Source organism: Guillardia theta, assembly GCF_000315625.1.
Source record: "Guillardia theta CCMP2712 unplaced genomic scaffold GUITHscaffold_5, whole genome shotgun sequence".
NCBI lineage: Eukaryota > Cryptophyceae > Pyrenomonadales > Geminigeraceae > Guillardia > Guillardia theta.
In genome coordinates, this window is record NW_005434669.1 from 1,075,805 (window position 1) to 1,090,392 (window position 14,588).

The 14,588-nt window shown below is 49.9% G+C and overlaps 7 protein-coding genes across 7 annotated transcripts; 2 read left to right on the plus strand and 5 right to left on the minus strand.

Annotated features, from left to right (window-relative positions):
- Nucleotides 1-851: 851 nt before the first annotated feature.
- GUITHDRAFT_100817 (hypothetical protein) lies at nt 852-2,335 on the plus strand (the record flags this gene model as incomplete). The annotated part of the gene is made up of 7 exons (XM_005840774.1): nt 852-1,079; nt 1,128-1,166; nt 1,209-1,475; nt 1,710-1,776; nt 1,825-1,915; nt 1,960-2,065; nt 2,117-2,335. 7 exons carry the CDS (start codon nt 852-854, stop codon nt 2,333-2,335), a joined length of 1,017 nt encoding a protein of 338 aa, XP_005840831.1.
- A 138-nt stretch (nt 2,336-2,473) lies between these two features.
- Nucleotides 2,474-3,684, minus strand: GUITHDRAFT_160950 (hypothetical protein). The gene is made up of 5 exons (XM_005840775.1): nt 2,967-3,684; nt 2,854-2,920; nt 2,722-2,802; nt 2,610-2,676; nt 2,474-2,557 (listed from the first exon to the last, which is right to left on the minus strand). The coding sequence occupies exons 1-5, from the start codon at nt 3,528-3,530 to the stop codon at nt 2,554-2,556; spliced, it is 783 nt and encodes a 260-aa protein (XP_005840832.1). The 5' UTR covers nt 3,531-3,684; the 3' UTR covers nt 2,474-2,553.
- A 443-nt stretch (nt 3,685-4,127) lies between these two features.
- On the plus strand, nt 4,128-5,529 carry GUITHDRAFT_150316 (hypothetical protein; the record flags this gene model as incomplete). Its single annotated transcript, XM_005840776.1, has 7 exons — nt 4,128-4,475; nt 4,518-4,700; nt 4,747-4,824; nt 4,892-4,969; nt 5,022-5,060; nt 5,109-5,159; nt 5,205-5,529. 7 exons carry the CDS (start codon nt 4,131-4,133, stop codon nt 5,337-5,339), a joined length of 909 nt encoding a protein of 302 aa, XP_005840833.1. The 3' UTR covers nt 5,340-5,529.
- Nucleotides 5,530-5,871: 342 nt separating this feature from the next.
- On the minus strand, nt 5,872-6,468 carry GUITHDRAFT_150317 (hypothetical protein; the record flags this gene model as incomplete). The annotated part of the gene is given in 2 exon segments (XM_005840777.1): nt 5,872-5,890; nt 5,903-6,468. Coding segments are annotated over 2 exon segments (443 nt in total), but the record flags the coding sequence as incomplete, so codon positions are not given.
- Nucleotides 6,469-7,846: 1,378 nt separating this feature from the next.
- On the minus strand, nt 7,847-8,407 carry GUITHDRAFT_100821 (hypothetical protein; the record flags this gene model as incomplete). Its single annotated transcript, XM_005840778.1, has 1 exon — nt 7,847-8,407. One exon carries the CDS (start codon nt 8,405-8,407, stop codon nt 7,847-7,849), a length of 561 nt encoding a protein of 186 aa, XP_005840835.1.
- A 1,398-nt stretch (nt 8,408-9,805) lies between these two features.
- On the minus strand, nt 9,806-10,351 carry GUITHDRAFT_100822 (hypothetical protein; the record flags this gene model as incomplete). The annotated part of the gene is made up of 1 exon (XM_005840779.1): nt 9,806-10,351. One exon carries the CDS (start codon nt 10,349-10,351, stop codon nt 9,806-9,808), a length of 546 nt encoding a protein of 181 aa, XP_005840836.1.
- Nucleotides 10,352-12,587: 2,236 nt separating this feature from the next.
- GUITHDRAFT_132892 (hypothetical protein) lies at nt 12,588-13,925 on the minus strand (the record flags this gene model as incomplete). The annotated part of the gene is made up of 1 exon (XM_005840780.1): nt 12,588-13,925. The coding sequence occupies one exon, from the start codon at nt 13,923-13,925 to the stop codon at nt 12,588-12,590; it is 1,338 nt and encodes a 445-aa protein (XP_005840837.1).
- Nucleotides 13,926-14,588: the final 663 nt, after the last annotated feature.

Genomic DNA, 14,588 nt, shown 5'->3' on the forward strand with positions numbered 1-14,588 from the left:
AAAGGAACACTGGTGCATGATTGGCGGAGGCGGAGAAAATTCATGATGATCACGCTCCAGAATCCTTTTTCAGGAAACGCTTGCTGTATTCTAGAAAATACTGATTACTTCTACATTCAGATTTTCGCTATTGGAACGTTCAGAAGGATTGATGCTCCATTGACTGGGCAACTTGAATGTTGTATCAGCTTTAAGGTACAATTTTCTTCTCTATTCATCTCAACTTGTAATTCTCTTCGAAAGGCTTTCTACAACCCTCACACACGATGATTCTCTGTGAGACTTTAAGCAAGTGTCGTCTATCTTCTCGATTCAGCGAACTGATCTCTTGCTCCTCCTCGCGCATCGCCATACACATGCAATAGCATCGAGCAAATGCTGGTCCGTCGGGGAGGCTGAAAAACAATTGAAGCTTTTCTCTAAATGTTCAATTCATAATTGGTGTAAATTCAACTTTGGCAATAGATAGTCACTCAAGAGCAGGAGCAGGAGCAGGATCAGGAGCAGGAGCAGGAGCAGGAGCAGGAGCAGGAGCAGGAGCAGGAGCAGGAGCAGGAGCAGGAGCAGGAGCAGGAGCAGGAGCAGGAGCAGGAGCAGGAGCAGGAATGGTAGGGAGACAACGAACAAGAATATGGAGATGAATATGAGAAAGAGCAACAAGCAGCATATAGAATGCCTTGTCCAAGGGATTGAACTTTAAAGGCGACAGTGGCAGCCGTTGAAGATCATTCGTGGAGGCATCGACAGTTGGCTTGCTATCTTGTTGCCATAACAAAGACGATGAGGAAGACAACGGTCGCCGAGGTCGTCGAAATTTGATCACGCACATTCTTGCTTCAGAAGCCCTGGGCATGGATGGTCCAGCTCGTCTCGAGCCGTCTACAAGAGAGAATCTAAGGGGCGCCCCTTCAGGCGAGTATCTGCGCAACATGGAGCTGCCTGTAGTAGTGTCCGAACAATCGGCAACGCAGAGCATTGAGGAAAGCGTGGCTGAGTCAGGAGATAGTGTCTGGTGGCGACTTTTCAAGTTTGTGGTTCTTGTTGGAATCATTGTCGGATTGTATGAGCTGAGCGTGAAGGTAATTTCAATCCCCATCATGTAAATAACTGATTGCCTGCATGCAAAGCTTGGATCTCTCACTCTCGACTTGAGGTTGGATATCAAGGTGATCTGATAGCAAACTTCTCAGTTTTGACATGTGCTGCAGAAAAAAGTCCCGATATGGTCGATATGCGTCACATTTGTTATTCTCAATATTGTGTACAAGCTTCTTCCAGTGCTTTACCTGTGCCTTCCTCTCAATCTGGTGGCGGAAGTCGCGCTTGCGGACAAGTTAGGACCAGAGAAAGCAACGATAATCATGCAAGCAATGATGGCTTCTGATGCCATAGTGTTCTACGTCCTGCACATCCGATGGAAGGATACGGTGGACGAAATCCTTGCTGGACGAATGTGGTGGATGCCTTCGGAGCTCGTGAGTTTCTGAATCATATGAGAACTTGGATGATCTTTAGTCCTGTTTGGATGTCTCAGTGTGAATGTTTATCTTTTGCGCTTTGATCGCTTGTCTTGCGCTACCTTGATAATGTGTCAAGGTCCGCGCTATCCGAGTGCTTGACAGGGGATGGCGGCAACACACCAGATCTGTGCCTGTATATCATCAGGTGGCGGTTGGTTGGAAGTTTTGAATCGTCTGAGAGATGGTCAGGCCGCCATTGTCTTCCTGTTCATGGCATGTTACTTCATGGATGACTTGGTCAATCTCATGTGGCTAAGTGAGTTTTCTGCCTGCATAAGAGCTCATGGGTTGTGATGGTATGTAGGTACTCGATCCGGTATCACATTTCCTGTCTTCCTTGTTGGATTTCTCCCTGGACTCGCTGCGGAGTATCCCAAACAAGTGTTGCGTCTAAGGTAAAGGGAGAGATTTCTATGAGGCGACCTGAAGGGATCCGCAGGATTGTTATCTCTGTAGCAGATGTCATTGGATCAGGTTCCAGCAACATCTTCTCTATCCTTACCAGCAAAGATCTACAAGAGAGATTGCAACTGACTCCTGCATTTGTACGTTTCCCCTGTCGGCTGTTATCTTTCCCTTGATGACAAGACTCACAGATTGTGATCTTTGTTCTCGTCAACATTGTTCCTACTTTTATTGTTTACATCGCCCACATCAATTTCATTCTCCGTGCGGTCGTCAGCTGCTACAAGAGAAAGTCAAGTCGAAATGCGCACGCACCAGATGACAATGAAGCTTTTGCACCTGGAAGTGACAGCGGCGAAATAGAAATCGGCTCAGCACATGCCGAACAGGATAAGAAGGAAGAGGACTAACGCGTCCTGTTACTCAAGGATCGTATGTTTGATCGCTACTTTGATCGCTAGTTTTTGTGTACAGTTTGTTATTTTTCCTTTTCGTTGAAAACCCTGAGTGGAATGACGATTTGGTGTGCGGTTTCAAACTGATTTTATTTACATCAAGTCTGCATGCATTTGCCTAGAGTCGCATGTTATCGTTGGTAGTTTACCATTGTCTCTATGTGTTGAGACTTTCACCTACCAAAGCCCGTCGCTCAGCATAAATATACACAACAAAACCATGATCTACCAGGTGATCCCAGGCACTCTAGCTCTGAATTCTGGGCAAGTCTCGGGAATGACACAAATAGAAGTATCTGCAGACCATCAGAACAGACGAAAGGCACACGAAACAACATTACTTGATCCAAGATTCGGAAACGCACTCGCTGGGATTTCTGGATTGAGCTGTTTGAGCAGGTCCAGCGAGATTCCAAATCGAACTGAGGAAGAGAAGAAGTAAACACATACGACATCCACGACGCGAGAAGAACCTGAGAGGAGCATGAGGGTGTCTCCATCCGTCGTCGAGTAGATGATCCCTAGATTGATCTCCTGCCCCTGCATATCCATCATCATCTCCAACTCCAACCCCCTTCAAACCCACCGCGCTGATCTTGTCTGGACTGAGCAGGAAAGGATTCACCGACCAGATTTGAGACCAGTGCCGATTGTAGAGGCCTGCGATGCTCTCCAGAGTCTGATCCTCCGATAGACACATCTTGCACTTATTCACCGTCACCCGCAACAATGATGAGGTGTCGCAGGTCGGCACAAACACGTTCAGCAAGTAGGTTTGTGCTGAATGAACGAGCTCGGGAGTCCAGACAACACGAGAGACGTAATATATCATGTTTGTGAAGGCTTCAGTCTTAGGCGGAGAGCTGGCAAACTGCGTGCTCTGCAGACTAGGTAATGAAACGCCCATGACAACATCGTGTGTGAGTTTGACCGAATTCGTGTCCAAAGACAGGCCAGGCTTTACGTGGAAGTTCAGATCTACTGTCAAGGTGCACCCGACGGAAGTTGTTCTGTAGAGTTGAGACGAGGCAACCTCAAACTGCGGGCAAGTAACGTTGGACGCGACTGCGGGTTGAGCGACGACGACGCAAAGCAAGAGGAGTATCGGAGACAAAATAAGCTTGAGGCCACAGAGAGCAGTGGATGGCATCGAGCTAGTCCAGGATTACAGCCGAGAACGCTGCTAATCAGTCGCACACTAGCTCTTCTGCTTCCACAGAAGTTACCAACTCCTAGATTCCAGGAGCGATTCAAAGCTCTGTGGTTTGACAACGAGTGGAGCGCGAGAAAGATACTGATGATGCAATGACAAGGGATGATAGATAATGAAGACAATGCAGAAACACCGATGTCTCTAGGAGGACAGATCGCTGCCATGCGGCAGCCGCTCCTCCTGTTCTGGTTCAGCCCCTGCCATTATGGCTTTTGGTGGTGAAACGTAGACAGTTGAAGAGATAACGTATTTGTAACGTCGGAAGTAACGGAGAAATGTCGACAATCCATATAAGGGGTTCTTACCCCTTGTTTTGAAGGTGAAAGTACCGGTATAATTGGAAGCGGTGGGATCCCCTGCAGAACTCGCCAGTGATTAGTTGGTAGGGTGGGGTCTTACACCGGGAGTCCTCAAAGGGCTGGGGTATAGACTAGTGAGTAATTAATTAGTGTCTCAATCAAGAAAATGACAATCTTGTGATGATCTCCAAAGAGTTTGGCAGGCAGTTGTTCAGTAAGCACTCAAAGCAGCCTCGCAATGCTCAAGGCGCTGTTTCTCGTATCCACCGCCATGACGGCGCAGGCGTTCCTGCTCTCGCCGTCGTCCTCCGTCTCCTCTGCCTCTCATCGCCTTCCAGACGTGTCTGCGCGTGATGGGACGAGCAGCTGGAGAGCCTCTCCCTTGTCGTTGAAGGCTCAACAAGATCCCGAATGTCGTCGTAAATTCATGCGCAACTTTGCGGCTGCTGGAATGCCTCTCCTCCTCCTCGATTACTCTCGAGAGGCGCATGCATACAACTTTGATGTCAAGGAAGGAGACAAGGCACGCCAGGATTACTTGGAGGACGTGGCTTCGATGAAGAAGGCTCGATGGAACCGACAGGTAAAATGAGACGTGATAGAGGGATTCTGATGGCGGGAGCAGCCAACGCGCCTGGACATCGAGAGAACTCTTCCTAAGATGGCGCCAGTGAAGGGCATCATGGATCAAGTGAGAAGTGCACTGGAAAAGGGGGATGTGGCGAATGTTGCAACCATCATCGGAGATCAGAGCATTGAGTTCACGAAGAGGAACTCGAATCTCGGTGTCGACATCCCTGAGTTGCAGGTGACGCAATACTGATGATATTGCCTTGACTCAATGAGATAAACAGGTTGCGAAGCCCTACATGTATCGATATGCTCAGGCCTTCAGTGGTGCGAAGGAATCAGCTCTTACCAAGGATATCAAGGTGTGTTCTGTCGTGTGAAGCTTGCATCCCAGATCGAATCTTCATCTTACTTCCTCTTGATTCAAAGGACTTTCTCGATGCCTATTTCAACGCCATGACCAAAACGAGAGAATCAGCTCTCAGCGGAGATAAGGAGGGAACTAAGGTTGGTCTAAAGCACACGTGAAGCTTTCGCTGATCTCTTCCTCCCCTTCTAGGCAAGCTTTCAGAGCGCAGAAGATGCTTTGAAAGGACTTGTATGGAGGCGTTTCTTGAGGGATCCCTGGCCTAACGCGGATCCTCAGGTGGAAGCTGTTGACAAGGAGACACTGAATGGGCGTCTGAACAGCATCAAGGTAGGAACAGCCAGGAAGTCTTTTAACGCCTCATCCTGCCTTCAGGTTTCCCTTGGGTTTCTGATCGGTAGGGAGCAGCTTGGCAGCGTTAAGGTTGTCGAAGAGAACATGAAGGAGATGCGCCGAAGAGAGAAGGAGGGAGTGTATCCATCGGGCGATCCCACCAAGAAGTTTCTCTAAGTGCTTTGAATCCGAATGCAACGGTCATGATTCAAGGTCCTTGGTGTTAGAGTTGTCTGCACCTCTATCCGACTGTCTGTGCTGTTTGATCTTGACCAGTAGAGCACAGACAATAGAAACGAAGCACTGCTTCTTCAATGGGACAAGAAAAGAATGAATGACTGGGCTGAGGAAGGTCCTATATATCTTTACAGGCAGAATCTTACATCCAACATCACACATTACTTGTGTGAGTCGTTGCAGAATCGAAATCCAGTTAGTCAGCGTTTGATGTTTCATTTTGCGTGTACTGTTCCTGCAGCGAACAAGCAAGATTGCAAGTTGCATCTGTGTTCAACTTCCTCCGGGCACATTTTGAAAAGAAATCTTGAGATTTGACAAATTAGATTCAGCTTGACAGATTGCAGTGATCTCTTTATTTACAGAAGTGTGCTTTGAAAACTCGAGCTGCACGAACACTCTCACTCGAGTCATAGGAGAGAGAAATAAGGGTCGATCAGATTGGGCTCAGGTTCCAGCAGACCCTCGAGCTCATTCTCTATCTCGCTACTATATTCCATGTCAACGTTTAGGAACTCGCTTCCTGACTCGGTTGCTTCCTCGCTGTCCCAGCCAGGTTGAGTGCTGATGCTGGGCTGCAATTCAAAGATCAGGGCGTCTGTAGGGAGCGGTAAGACATCCACTTCCTCCGATGAGAAGCTGCAGATCTCGCTAACATCTTCAAGAGGTTCGCTCGTTTTATCAGTCTTGATGTTGACCATCTCTTTGTGCGAAGGCTTCTGGTATGGCCACCGCCCTACCCCCAGCTTCCTGCAAAGCTGCTTCATCGCCGTCACCGAGATCCCCAGGAGCTTGCTGGCCTCCTCCTGCGGGAGTCCGAAGAGCGGCTGGAGGGTGGAGATGTCGACCATGAGAGCCTTGCCCTTGTAGGGCTTGGAGTCTTGGAAGGCCTTTCGCCTCGGGAAGATTCGAACCTGCAATCCTTCCTCTTGTAGGCTTGCCATGGCGCGCTATTTTCTGTTGGATGGTGTAGAGAGTGTGTGAAGGAGTGTTTGTAGACTTATGCAGATATGCAGCCAAGGTGATCGATCGATGGATGTCGGTGCCTTACAAGTGGACTAGGTGCCTTACAAGTGGACTAGGTGCGTTCGAGCTTTTATGCTCGCCTGCTCCTTCCTGGATCCGTCGGTCGCTTTATTCGAAAATATATATTTTCATGAAAACATGAGGCATCAAGGTGGCATTGCTTACATTGCTGACAGATGACCCGACCATACTTGTACCGATGTTTTAATCCATACAAAACAGAAATATGCGATATGACCCATTTCCAGTTGGCATGCGTCCTTTCACCAGTAGTAATGTCAGACCTGCTACCCGCTAGTCATCCGGTACCGACTGGTCACTCGATTCGGAGATATATCCAATATAATATATATATATATATATGCAGTAAAGTTTGACTGGCAGTTGGTCACCCGGGTGACATTCCAAGTGACTCCGCCTTTGGTGGAGTAAAGGGCGCCCCGAATTTTTAGTGCGGCGGATTGTCCTACTAGGCTACCTCGTACTGATTTTTAACTTAACTTTGTTGCCACAGTCCGACCCGGCGCGGGGGGAATGGTCGGACAAGTGTACCGTACTGATTTTGCTGAGGATCCGAGTGAGCCGTTTGGTTCTGAGCGAGTCCGATCAGGCTCGCTGTCTTTCAAGTCTCTCAGAGTCTCGCCCCGTTAGCCTCCTGGGAGTCAGTGTGACGGTGCGACACAGTGTTGGGGTCAAGCCTCCTGAGTCGACTCTCAGTCTGGCCCGAGCCTGATTGTCCGTCGGACGGTCACTGAGGCGAGTCTTACTACGGCGGTACCGTCACGCCGGAATACTGTAACTACTTGACAGACGGTGACCAAACTTGTGCCGCAGCAGTGACCGCACATGAAGTGGATCCGGAATCCAGAATCCGATCATGGATCGACGGACTTGAAGGGGCTGGATGAGGGTCGTAGCCTGGCCGGATAGGGAGTCAACTTCAATCCATCATCATGGCAGTCTACACTGTGGATCCCCGAGCCGCCCGCGGGCGCGGCCCGGCGCCTGGTGGCGCAAGCACTGGCGGCACCGAGTCCGGGTGCTGCCAGGGTCAAAGTCGGAACTTCCGAAGTTCAAGCCGCCGCTGAGGGTTCCTTCCTGGCCGAGTTTTCTAGGCAATGACTCCAGGACTTCGGGAGGCATGCTGACAGCGAAGGACTATGCGGATGCATATTGTTTGTGCGTCTGGTGGGCGCTGCGACTCTAAGAATAGAAATGGCAGCTCTCATGTTGTATGCTCATGTTCGACTTGCCAAGTTGCCAGTGAAATAGAGGCATATCTTTGCCCCACATCCTTGCTGGGGAAGCTCAACAAGGAAATAGTCCCAACATTCAAGGCCCACACGTTTGCACATTGCGTTGTTTATCTTTTGTAAAACAATAGGTTTGATTAATACACGAGATCAGCTTACACCTTCGAATCAGACAAGGAGATCGCAAGGCTCAATTTCCGAAAAATCCGTCTTGAACAATTGTTCAAGAATCGCCTGGTCTTCCTGTTCACTCCAGCTCAAGTCGTCCACCTCTTCGGTACGAGGTTCGTTTGGAACCTTTATCATCTGTATCTCGATATCTCTGTTGATAATCTGGTCGGGTGTTGACGATGACTCATCTGAAAAGTTGCTGCTGCTATCACTTGTGTCGTCCGACACATCAAGAGCTGAAATCGTGCCCATTAAAAGCCCGTCAAACATCTCCTTTTCCTTGCGTGTGGGCTTCTGGTATGGCCACCGCCCTACCCCCAGCTTCCTGCAAAGCTGCTTCATCGCCGTCACCGAGATCCCCAGGAGCTTGCTGGCCTCCTCCTGCGGGAGTCCGAAGAGCGGCTGGAGGGTGGAGATGTCGACCATGAGGGCCTTGCCTTTGTGAGGTCGAGCGTCTTGGAAGGCCTTTCGCCTCGGGAAGATGCGAACTTGTTGTTGTTGTTGTTGTTGAGGATGATGAGGATGAGGATGATGTCTTGGATAATCAATGAAGGACATGTCTTGTTAGATGTTGCTAGGAATGAAAATGGCTCTGATTGGTTGTTCTGTGAACGTCGCAATGATGCTGCGTGGGTGGACCTGGGGGGTAGCGTGTGAAGCGTGGGGTTCGCTCCTTTGTGCACAATCCGACGTTGAGTAATAATTACGACGCACCCCCTGTGTTGCGGAAAGGCTTCTTTTCGACTCACGTATCTTCAGTAATGATTCGCGTCCTTTTCATAGGTACCTTTCCTGCGCCCTCCTGAACAGGGGGTGGGGGTGGTCGTAGGAGTGATGGTCACATGACTCCCGATGACCATTTCTCATGAAATCTTGTCATTTCGATGTCAGCAGCAACCCCGATCGGCCGCACGCAGTACCAAGAAGCGGGCAAGTCGAGTTTTGACCGTCAAGAGGACAGCCGAGGGCCCCCTGGCAGAATCGTCGGAACAGTACCTTCTTGGTATGAGTACCCCCTCCTTTCCCCGGCTCACCCGGCAAGAAGTCTTTGCCTCAAAGTTTACACCGGGATTCGGAACATGCCCGAGAGCAAAAATTACGTCGAGTGCGCGCGACCAGAGGATCTTCAAGTTTTTTTTTTTCCAATAAAATCTTTAAAACCTTTTGTACGGAAAGTGTCGAAAGGGCCGCGTTAGCGTGGGACTGGCGGGAGCTGCTGAGGTGACTCGGTGTAGTAGAAGAGAACGATAGAGCTCCAGAGCTTCTGCTGTCCCTGCTGGGTGCATCTTCGTCGTCCTTTCGTGCCCAGGGGAACAAAATGCGAAAGCGTTAGAAACGATCTTTGTGGATCGTCCACCATCTCTCTGACCTATCTGCGAGAACGAGGGCCAACACTTGTGTTGTCACTTGTTTGGATATGAGACATCTTCCAACGATCTGGAAAGCTCTTATGAGCAGCATCAAGACTCCATGAAGAATAGTTTAACAAAAATAAACAGCTTTGTGAATGAAAGACATATATTTCTGACACAAGTGCGATGCCCTTTCGTCGGAGCAAACGCGCCATCTGGTTTACTGCTTGCAGTATGGAGATCAAGTGGCAATGCACAAAAAAAAATCTGGCTGCGTTTGGTCGATAAACGAAGTAAACGCAAACAAGAGTGCCACGGTTTGTGATGTGTAGAGTATGTGTGCACAGGAAACGCAGCCACATTGTCAATTTCTGGCATTCCATGCTTGATTCGAGATCAACCAATGACGACAGATTGTCCGAGAATTACTGTGGCTGTAGAAACTACTATGGGAAAAACACTCTGCACATTCCGTTCCACAACGCTAAAGCATGCACATCCAGATTATCAACATGATAAACAAAGCATGGTTTATGACATATCTTATATTTTATTTTCGAAGATTTGCACTGTACAAAGGGTGTTTTACAGGTTGGAAACCTCTCTATAGCAGAGGCCGAAAAGGATCAATCATGCTGAATTCCGGCTCGAGCAAACTCTCAAGCTCATTCTCTATCTCACTCGTATCACTAAAGTCTAGATCAAAGTCGCTGCTAGTGTCCGTTGTTGCCTCGCTGTCCCAGCTAGGAAGTGAGCTCAATTCAGGTCTCCTTTCTTGCTCCTCAAAGCTGTGGAAAGAAACATTCTCTATCGGTTCTGGAAGAGAGCAGAGAAGCATGCTCGGCTCGTCAACAACGGAAACAGATATCTGAGCATCAAAATCTTGGGAAATAGGAGATGCTCTCTCCTTGTGCGTGGGCTTCTGGTATGGCCACCGCCCTACCCCCAGCTTCCTGCAAAGCTGCTTCATCGCCGTCACCGAGATCCCCAGGAGCTTGCTGGCCTCCTCCTGCGGGAGTCCGAAGAGCGGCTGGAGGGTGGAGATGTCGACCATGAGGGCCTTGCCTTTGTGAGGTCGAGCGTCTTGGAAGGCCTTTCGCCTTGGGAAGATGCGAACTTTCTTTGATTCTTCGATTTGCTGGTATTGCATGTTCAAATCAAGATTTGGTGTCACCGAGTATCAAGGAGATGGGTGAAATTCAAATTTGTTTGGATCTATGTGGCTTTCTGCCCTCGCAAGGATTTGATTGTTCTGTTGCGGTATGCGCAGTGAGTAGTAGCAAGCAGGTGATGACGACGACGCTTTAATAAGATGCTCGGAAGTATCCCTGCTGACTGTGCTGACTTCCTTGAAAAAAAAAATTGGTCACGAAAAATATTGCTTTCGAGAAGATCCGTCCTTGCGTGCATCGATTTACAAGTTTACAACACGATTGTCTGATAACCGACAGTCCGATCAGGGACGCCCGTGACTCCTTGATTTTGCTCCCTCCCCACTTACACCTCCAGGAGGCGACACGTATTCTTCCTTAGTTATATTAGAACTTCCCAACCTGTCGGCTGACTCAATAACCCCTAATGAGCTCGCAAGGGGTTTCAACTTTTGCAAAAGTCAAACCAGAAATGTACTACCGTACTTAACTTTGAGTAAAAGTACGCCGGTACGTTAGAGAATCTGATGAACCGTTTTAATCAGTAGTACCGTACCGTGGGTGAGCCGCCACTGAATCTCGCCGAATCGGCAGCGGCCAGGCGGTACGTCCGGAAGTTCGGTAAGTTCTTACACCCCGGGTGACTCGGACCTGGCACCGGGTACGGCCACGATACGGCGCGGCGGCGCGCACTGATTTAAGTTGCGGGCGGCATCAAGTTGCGGCAACTTATCGAATGTCGCCGCCGGGACTCGGCCTCGTGACGCGCCGCCCGGGGCCGGCCCCGGCCCCCGCTGATCCCGGCGACTCGATTCCGAACCGTGAGATGGGATCCTCCGGCCCCGGTGACGCGAGGGCCCGGACCGTACCGGGCCGCGCGGCGGGCCCCTCCGGCCCGGGAGTCCCGGTCCACCGATGGGCCGGGGATCTTCAACCGTTCCACCCGTGACCAGTACTGGCAACTTGAAACTTACTACCGTAGTACCGTGGTCATCCGGGGCCCGGCCGGGCGGCCCGCGGCGCGATCGGACCGTTCGACCACACGTTTTCGAATGCAGCCGCGCCGGCAGTGCCCTGGCATGATTAGAGTCGGCCGCCAGGCGCCACTGCGAGCCGCTGAACGGCGAACTTGGGTGAGCCTCAGGCAGGGACTCGGGCCTTGTGCTGACCGTAAGATCCTGGCCCGGCCGCGGCGTTTGCGTTTGCAAGTCTTGACAGTAAAGTAGTTCTTGACAGTGAAGGTGCCTCGTATCATCATCCGAGTCGGAGCCCCCAAAGTTCACCCCGGGCCCGGTGGCACCGTCCGTCCAATCACCGGTGACCGTGCAAGGTCAGTGAACGGTACTGTCACATTAAGTTACGCCCCCGTCCGTAGTCCGGCCGCTTTAACTAATGACTCCCGTGAACTTGAAACTCAGGCTTCAAGTTTAACGGTGAAACCAAGTACGGTAAGAGGACAATCATGGCATCACTGGTGTTTGACCGTTGATCACTCACTGGTGTTTGACGTCTTGTTTCGGCGGAGTGGGCAGTGGCATGCCATTCAAGTTCACTGATTCCAACAGTACGGCCCTAGTCTGAGTAGTAACGGCGGCTTAGCTGAGGCAGCGGCGGCGGCGGCGAGGCCGAGTCCCGGACTCTGACGAGTCTCCGAGTCCGACAGAGGGCCAGTGACCTCCGACCGCTTCAACAGGTCGCTTGAGCCCGATTCAGTGATCGAGGTCCAAAAGGCATGCCATGATGATCTCCTTCAAGTGAGTCACGAGGAGGGCCTTAGTGACCGGGCACTGTCGCACCATGACGGTGGTCCGCCGTCACGGGTACGGTCATCAAGCGCGCCGGCAGCGCTCAACGTTTTGTTTGAACTCAACTCGATTAAGCCAAGCCTTGAAGTTTTGGGGCCCAGCACTCAGCAGGATGATGTTATGACGGTGCTGCCAAACTTTCGGCCCCAGCTTGCTGCAGGCTACCAGAGCAACTTCATTGAATTGTGATCACCCGACGAATCATTTCATTTCTTTATTGACTGAAAAGGAAAGGCAAACCGGAGCAAACAAAAGAGTTTCACGATTCAACTCCCTCATGAAGTTCCTATTCAGTTAAATATTACTAGGCTCAGAATTTCCAAATGGTCGAGTCCTTTTACACTACCTTGAATTTGAATATTGAAAACGCCCAGCATACTCCTTGACTGACTCAATGTCCATGTTTCGACCAGCACTCGCAACCAGCAGGTCATGACAGAACGATCATGGTATGCAGGTTCAACTTCCAGAAGTTCTGCAATTGCAATGAGATCTCCCGCCCATGAAAAGCAGGAGTGATGCAGGGCATGGCGCAATGCAAAGTGAAAACCATGTCTGCTGAGACTGTCGAGAGCTGGGCGACATCCTGCAGGTAGTCGGATTGCATCTTGGCTCTGAAGCAAGAAAGCTTTAGCTCATGCTTTGACAGACATGCTTCGATCCAACACTCGGCCTCTCTCAGCTCGAGCGGAGTTAGCTCAATCCTTAGCTCCTCGTTGAGCGTATGAAGCAGGGTCTCGCTCTTGAGGTAACGACCTTTGTGCTGCATCGTCAAGCGGCCCGACTCTTCCGATTGGTTCTCTCGCATCCGAAGGATTTCGCGCATGACCTGATTCTCCACATGCACAGTGCTGATTTTCTTCGCACATGTGTACAGGCTGGAGGCACCAGAGCGTACAACATCGTACCTTGAGCAACCTCCCTCAGTCTTGATGACGCTTCTGTTCACAGCCTGCAATTTTGAGCTGCTGCTCTCTGTTTCTTCAGCCTCCCTCATCCTGACAGTGCTTGTAGCCATTGCGTGCGAAGGCGATGGAGCGCGTGGAGAAAACATGATTTCTAGTCGAAAGAAGCTGCCACACGATGCTTGCAACTCGACGCACTGCCGAACACAAGCTACTCCACATGATGCCATGCAAGCTGAGATAGCTCTGATAGCAGCGGCTTGGACGGACCAGTCTAACTCTTCCGTGCGTATCGATCTAATGAGTTGTCTCGCTGAAAATTGGCATGTACCAATCTTTGACGTAATGCTCCACCTTCCTATCTTTTGATTGACGGTGCGCTTACAGCTGAATGTCATCGCACGCATCATTTCATTAGGGACGTATTGTTCCACGATTGTAGCGTCAGTCTCTTCGTCAAAACTCAACTCCCTTGCGAAGTCATCGTGTTCAAAAAGTTTTTCGAGAAGATCACGATGCCGTTTAAACATGTCGTGCCTCCGATTGATAAAACTGGCAAGCGATGGAATGGAGGCTATTCTCAACTGTGGAAACTTCAGCGGAAGGTTCACAATGTCGGATCCCACTATTTTTTCTCCATCCCCACATGTCTGGATAAGCATATATTTGACCATCGTGTTACACTCCAAGGGGTCCAAGTCAACTTGATCGTCATTGACAGTGTCATGGCATGCCTCGTTAATGATCGATGTAATCATTTTCTGCTCAAACTTGCGCAATTTTTGAGCAGAAGCAGAGTCCTCTGTAAAGATTCGATCCTTCATCGCTAGCACAGGCGAGATTACAAACGTCTGGGAGGTCATAGTGGGCAAGAAATTTCAACTTGTTCCTGCTCTTGCCCTTGCTCTTGCTGTTGTTGTATTATTATCCCTTTGCTGGGAACCCACAAATTTGTTCGAACTTTTTTCGAGGCAGGCACGAATTTTACCGGGCCCGGTCTGTAACCCCGGGCCCGGGGGTACCGGATGACTTTCTCAGTGAGTGTGTGATGAAACTGAGCCAGCCTCAGAGACAGGTGGGGCCGGCTGCGGCAGTAGTAAAATAACTTTGAAGTTGTCCGACCCCCAAACGACGCCATTTTACTGCCCCCGCTGGTAACTTTTGGCATTTGCGATTGGGTCGTAGGGAGTATTTGAAATTTGATAGCAACAGAACAACCATGTGAAATATGTTTACCGATCACGAAAACAGAACGACCACACTGTGTGATATGACCCCACATGTGAGCGATTGTCTAACAGGGTACCCCTGTCATTTGTCAACTTGTTCTCTTTGACTGGAGGCACCCACCATAGTATGGATATTCATATAGTTCAGTACTATGCTCATTGTGCACTCTCATCATACAGCTCCTGAAATCCAACCACCCTTGACACAAGTACCCTACACTAAAATATTACCGCCTTCCATTTCTGTGTTCCAAACCACCCTACCCCCTTTTTTAGCACCTGGATGCTCGATCAACC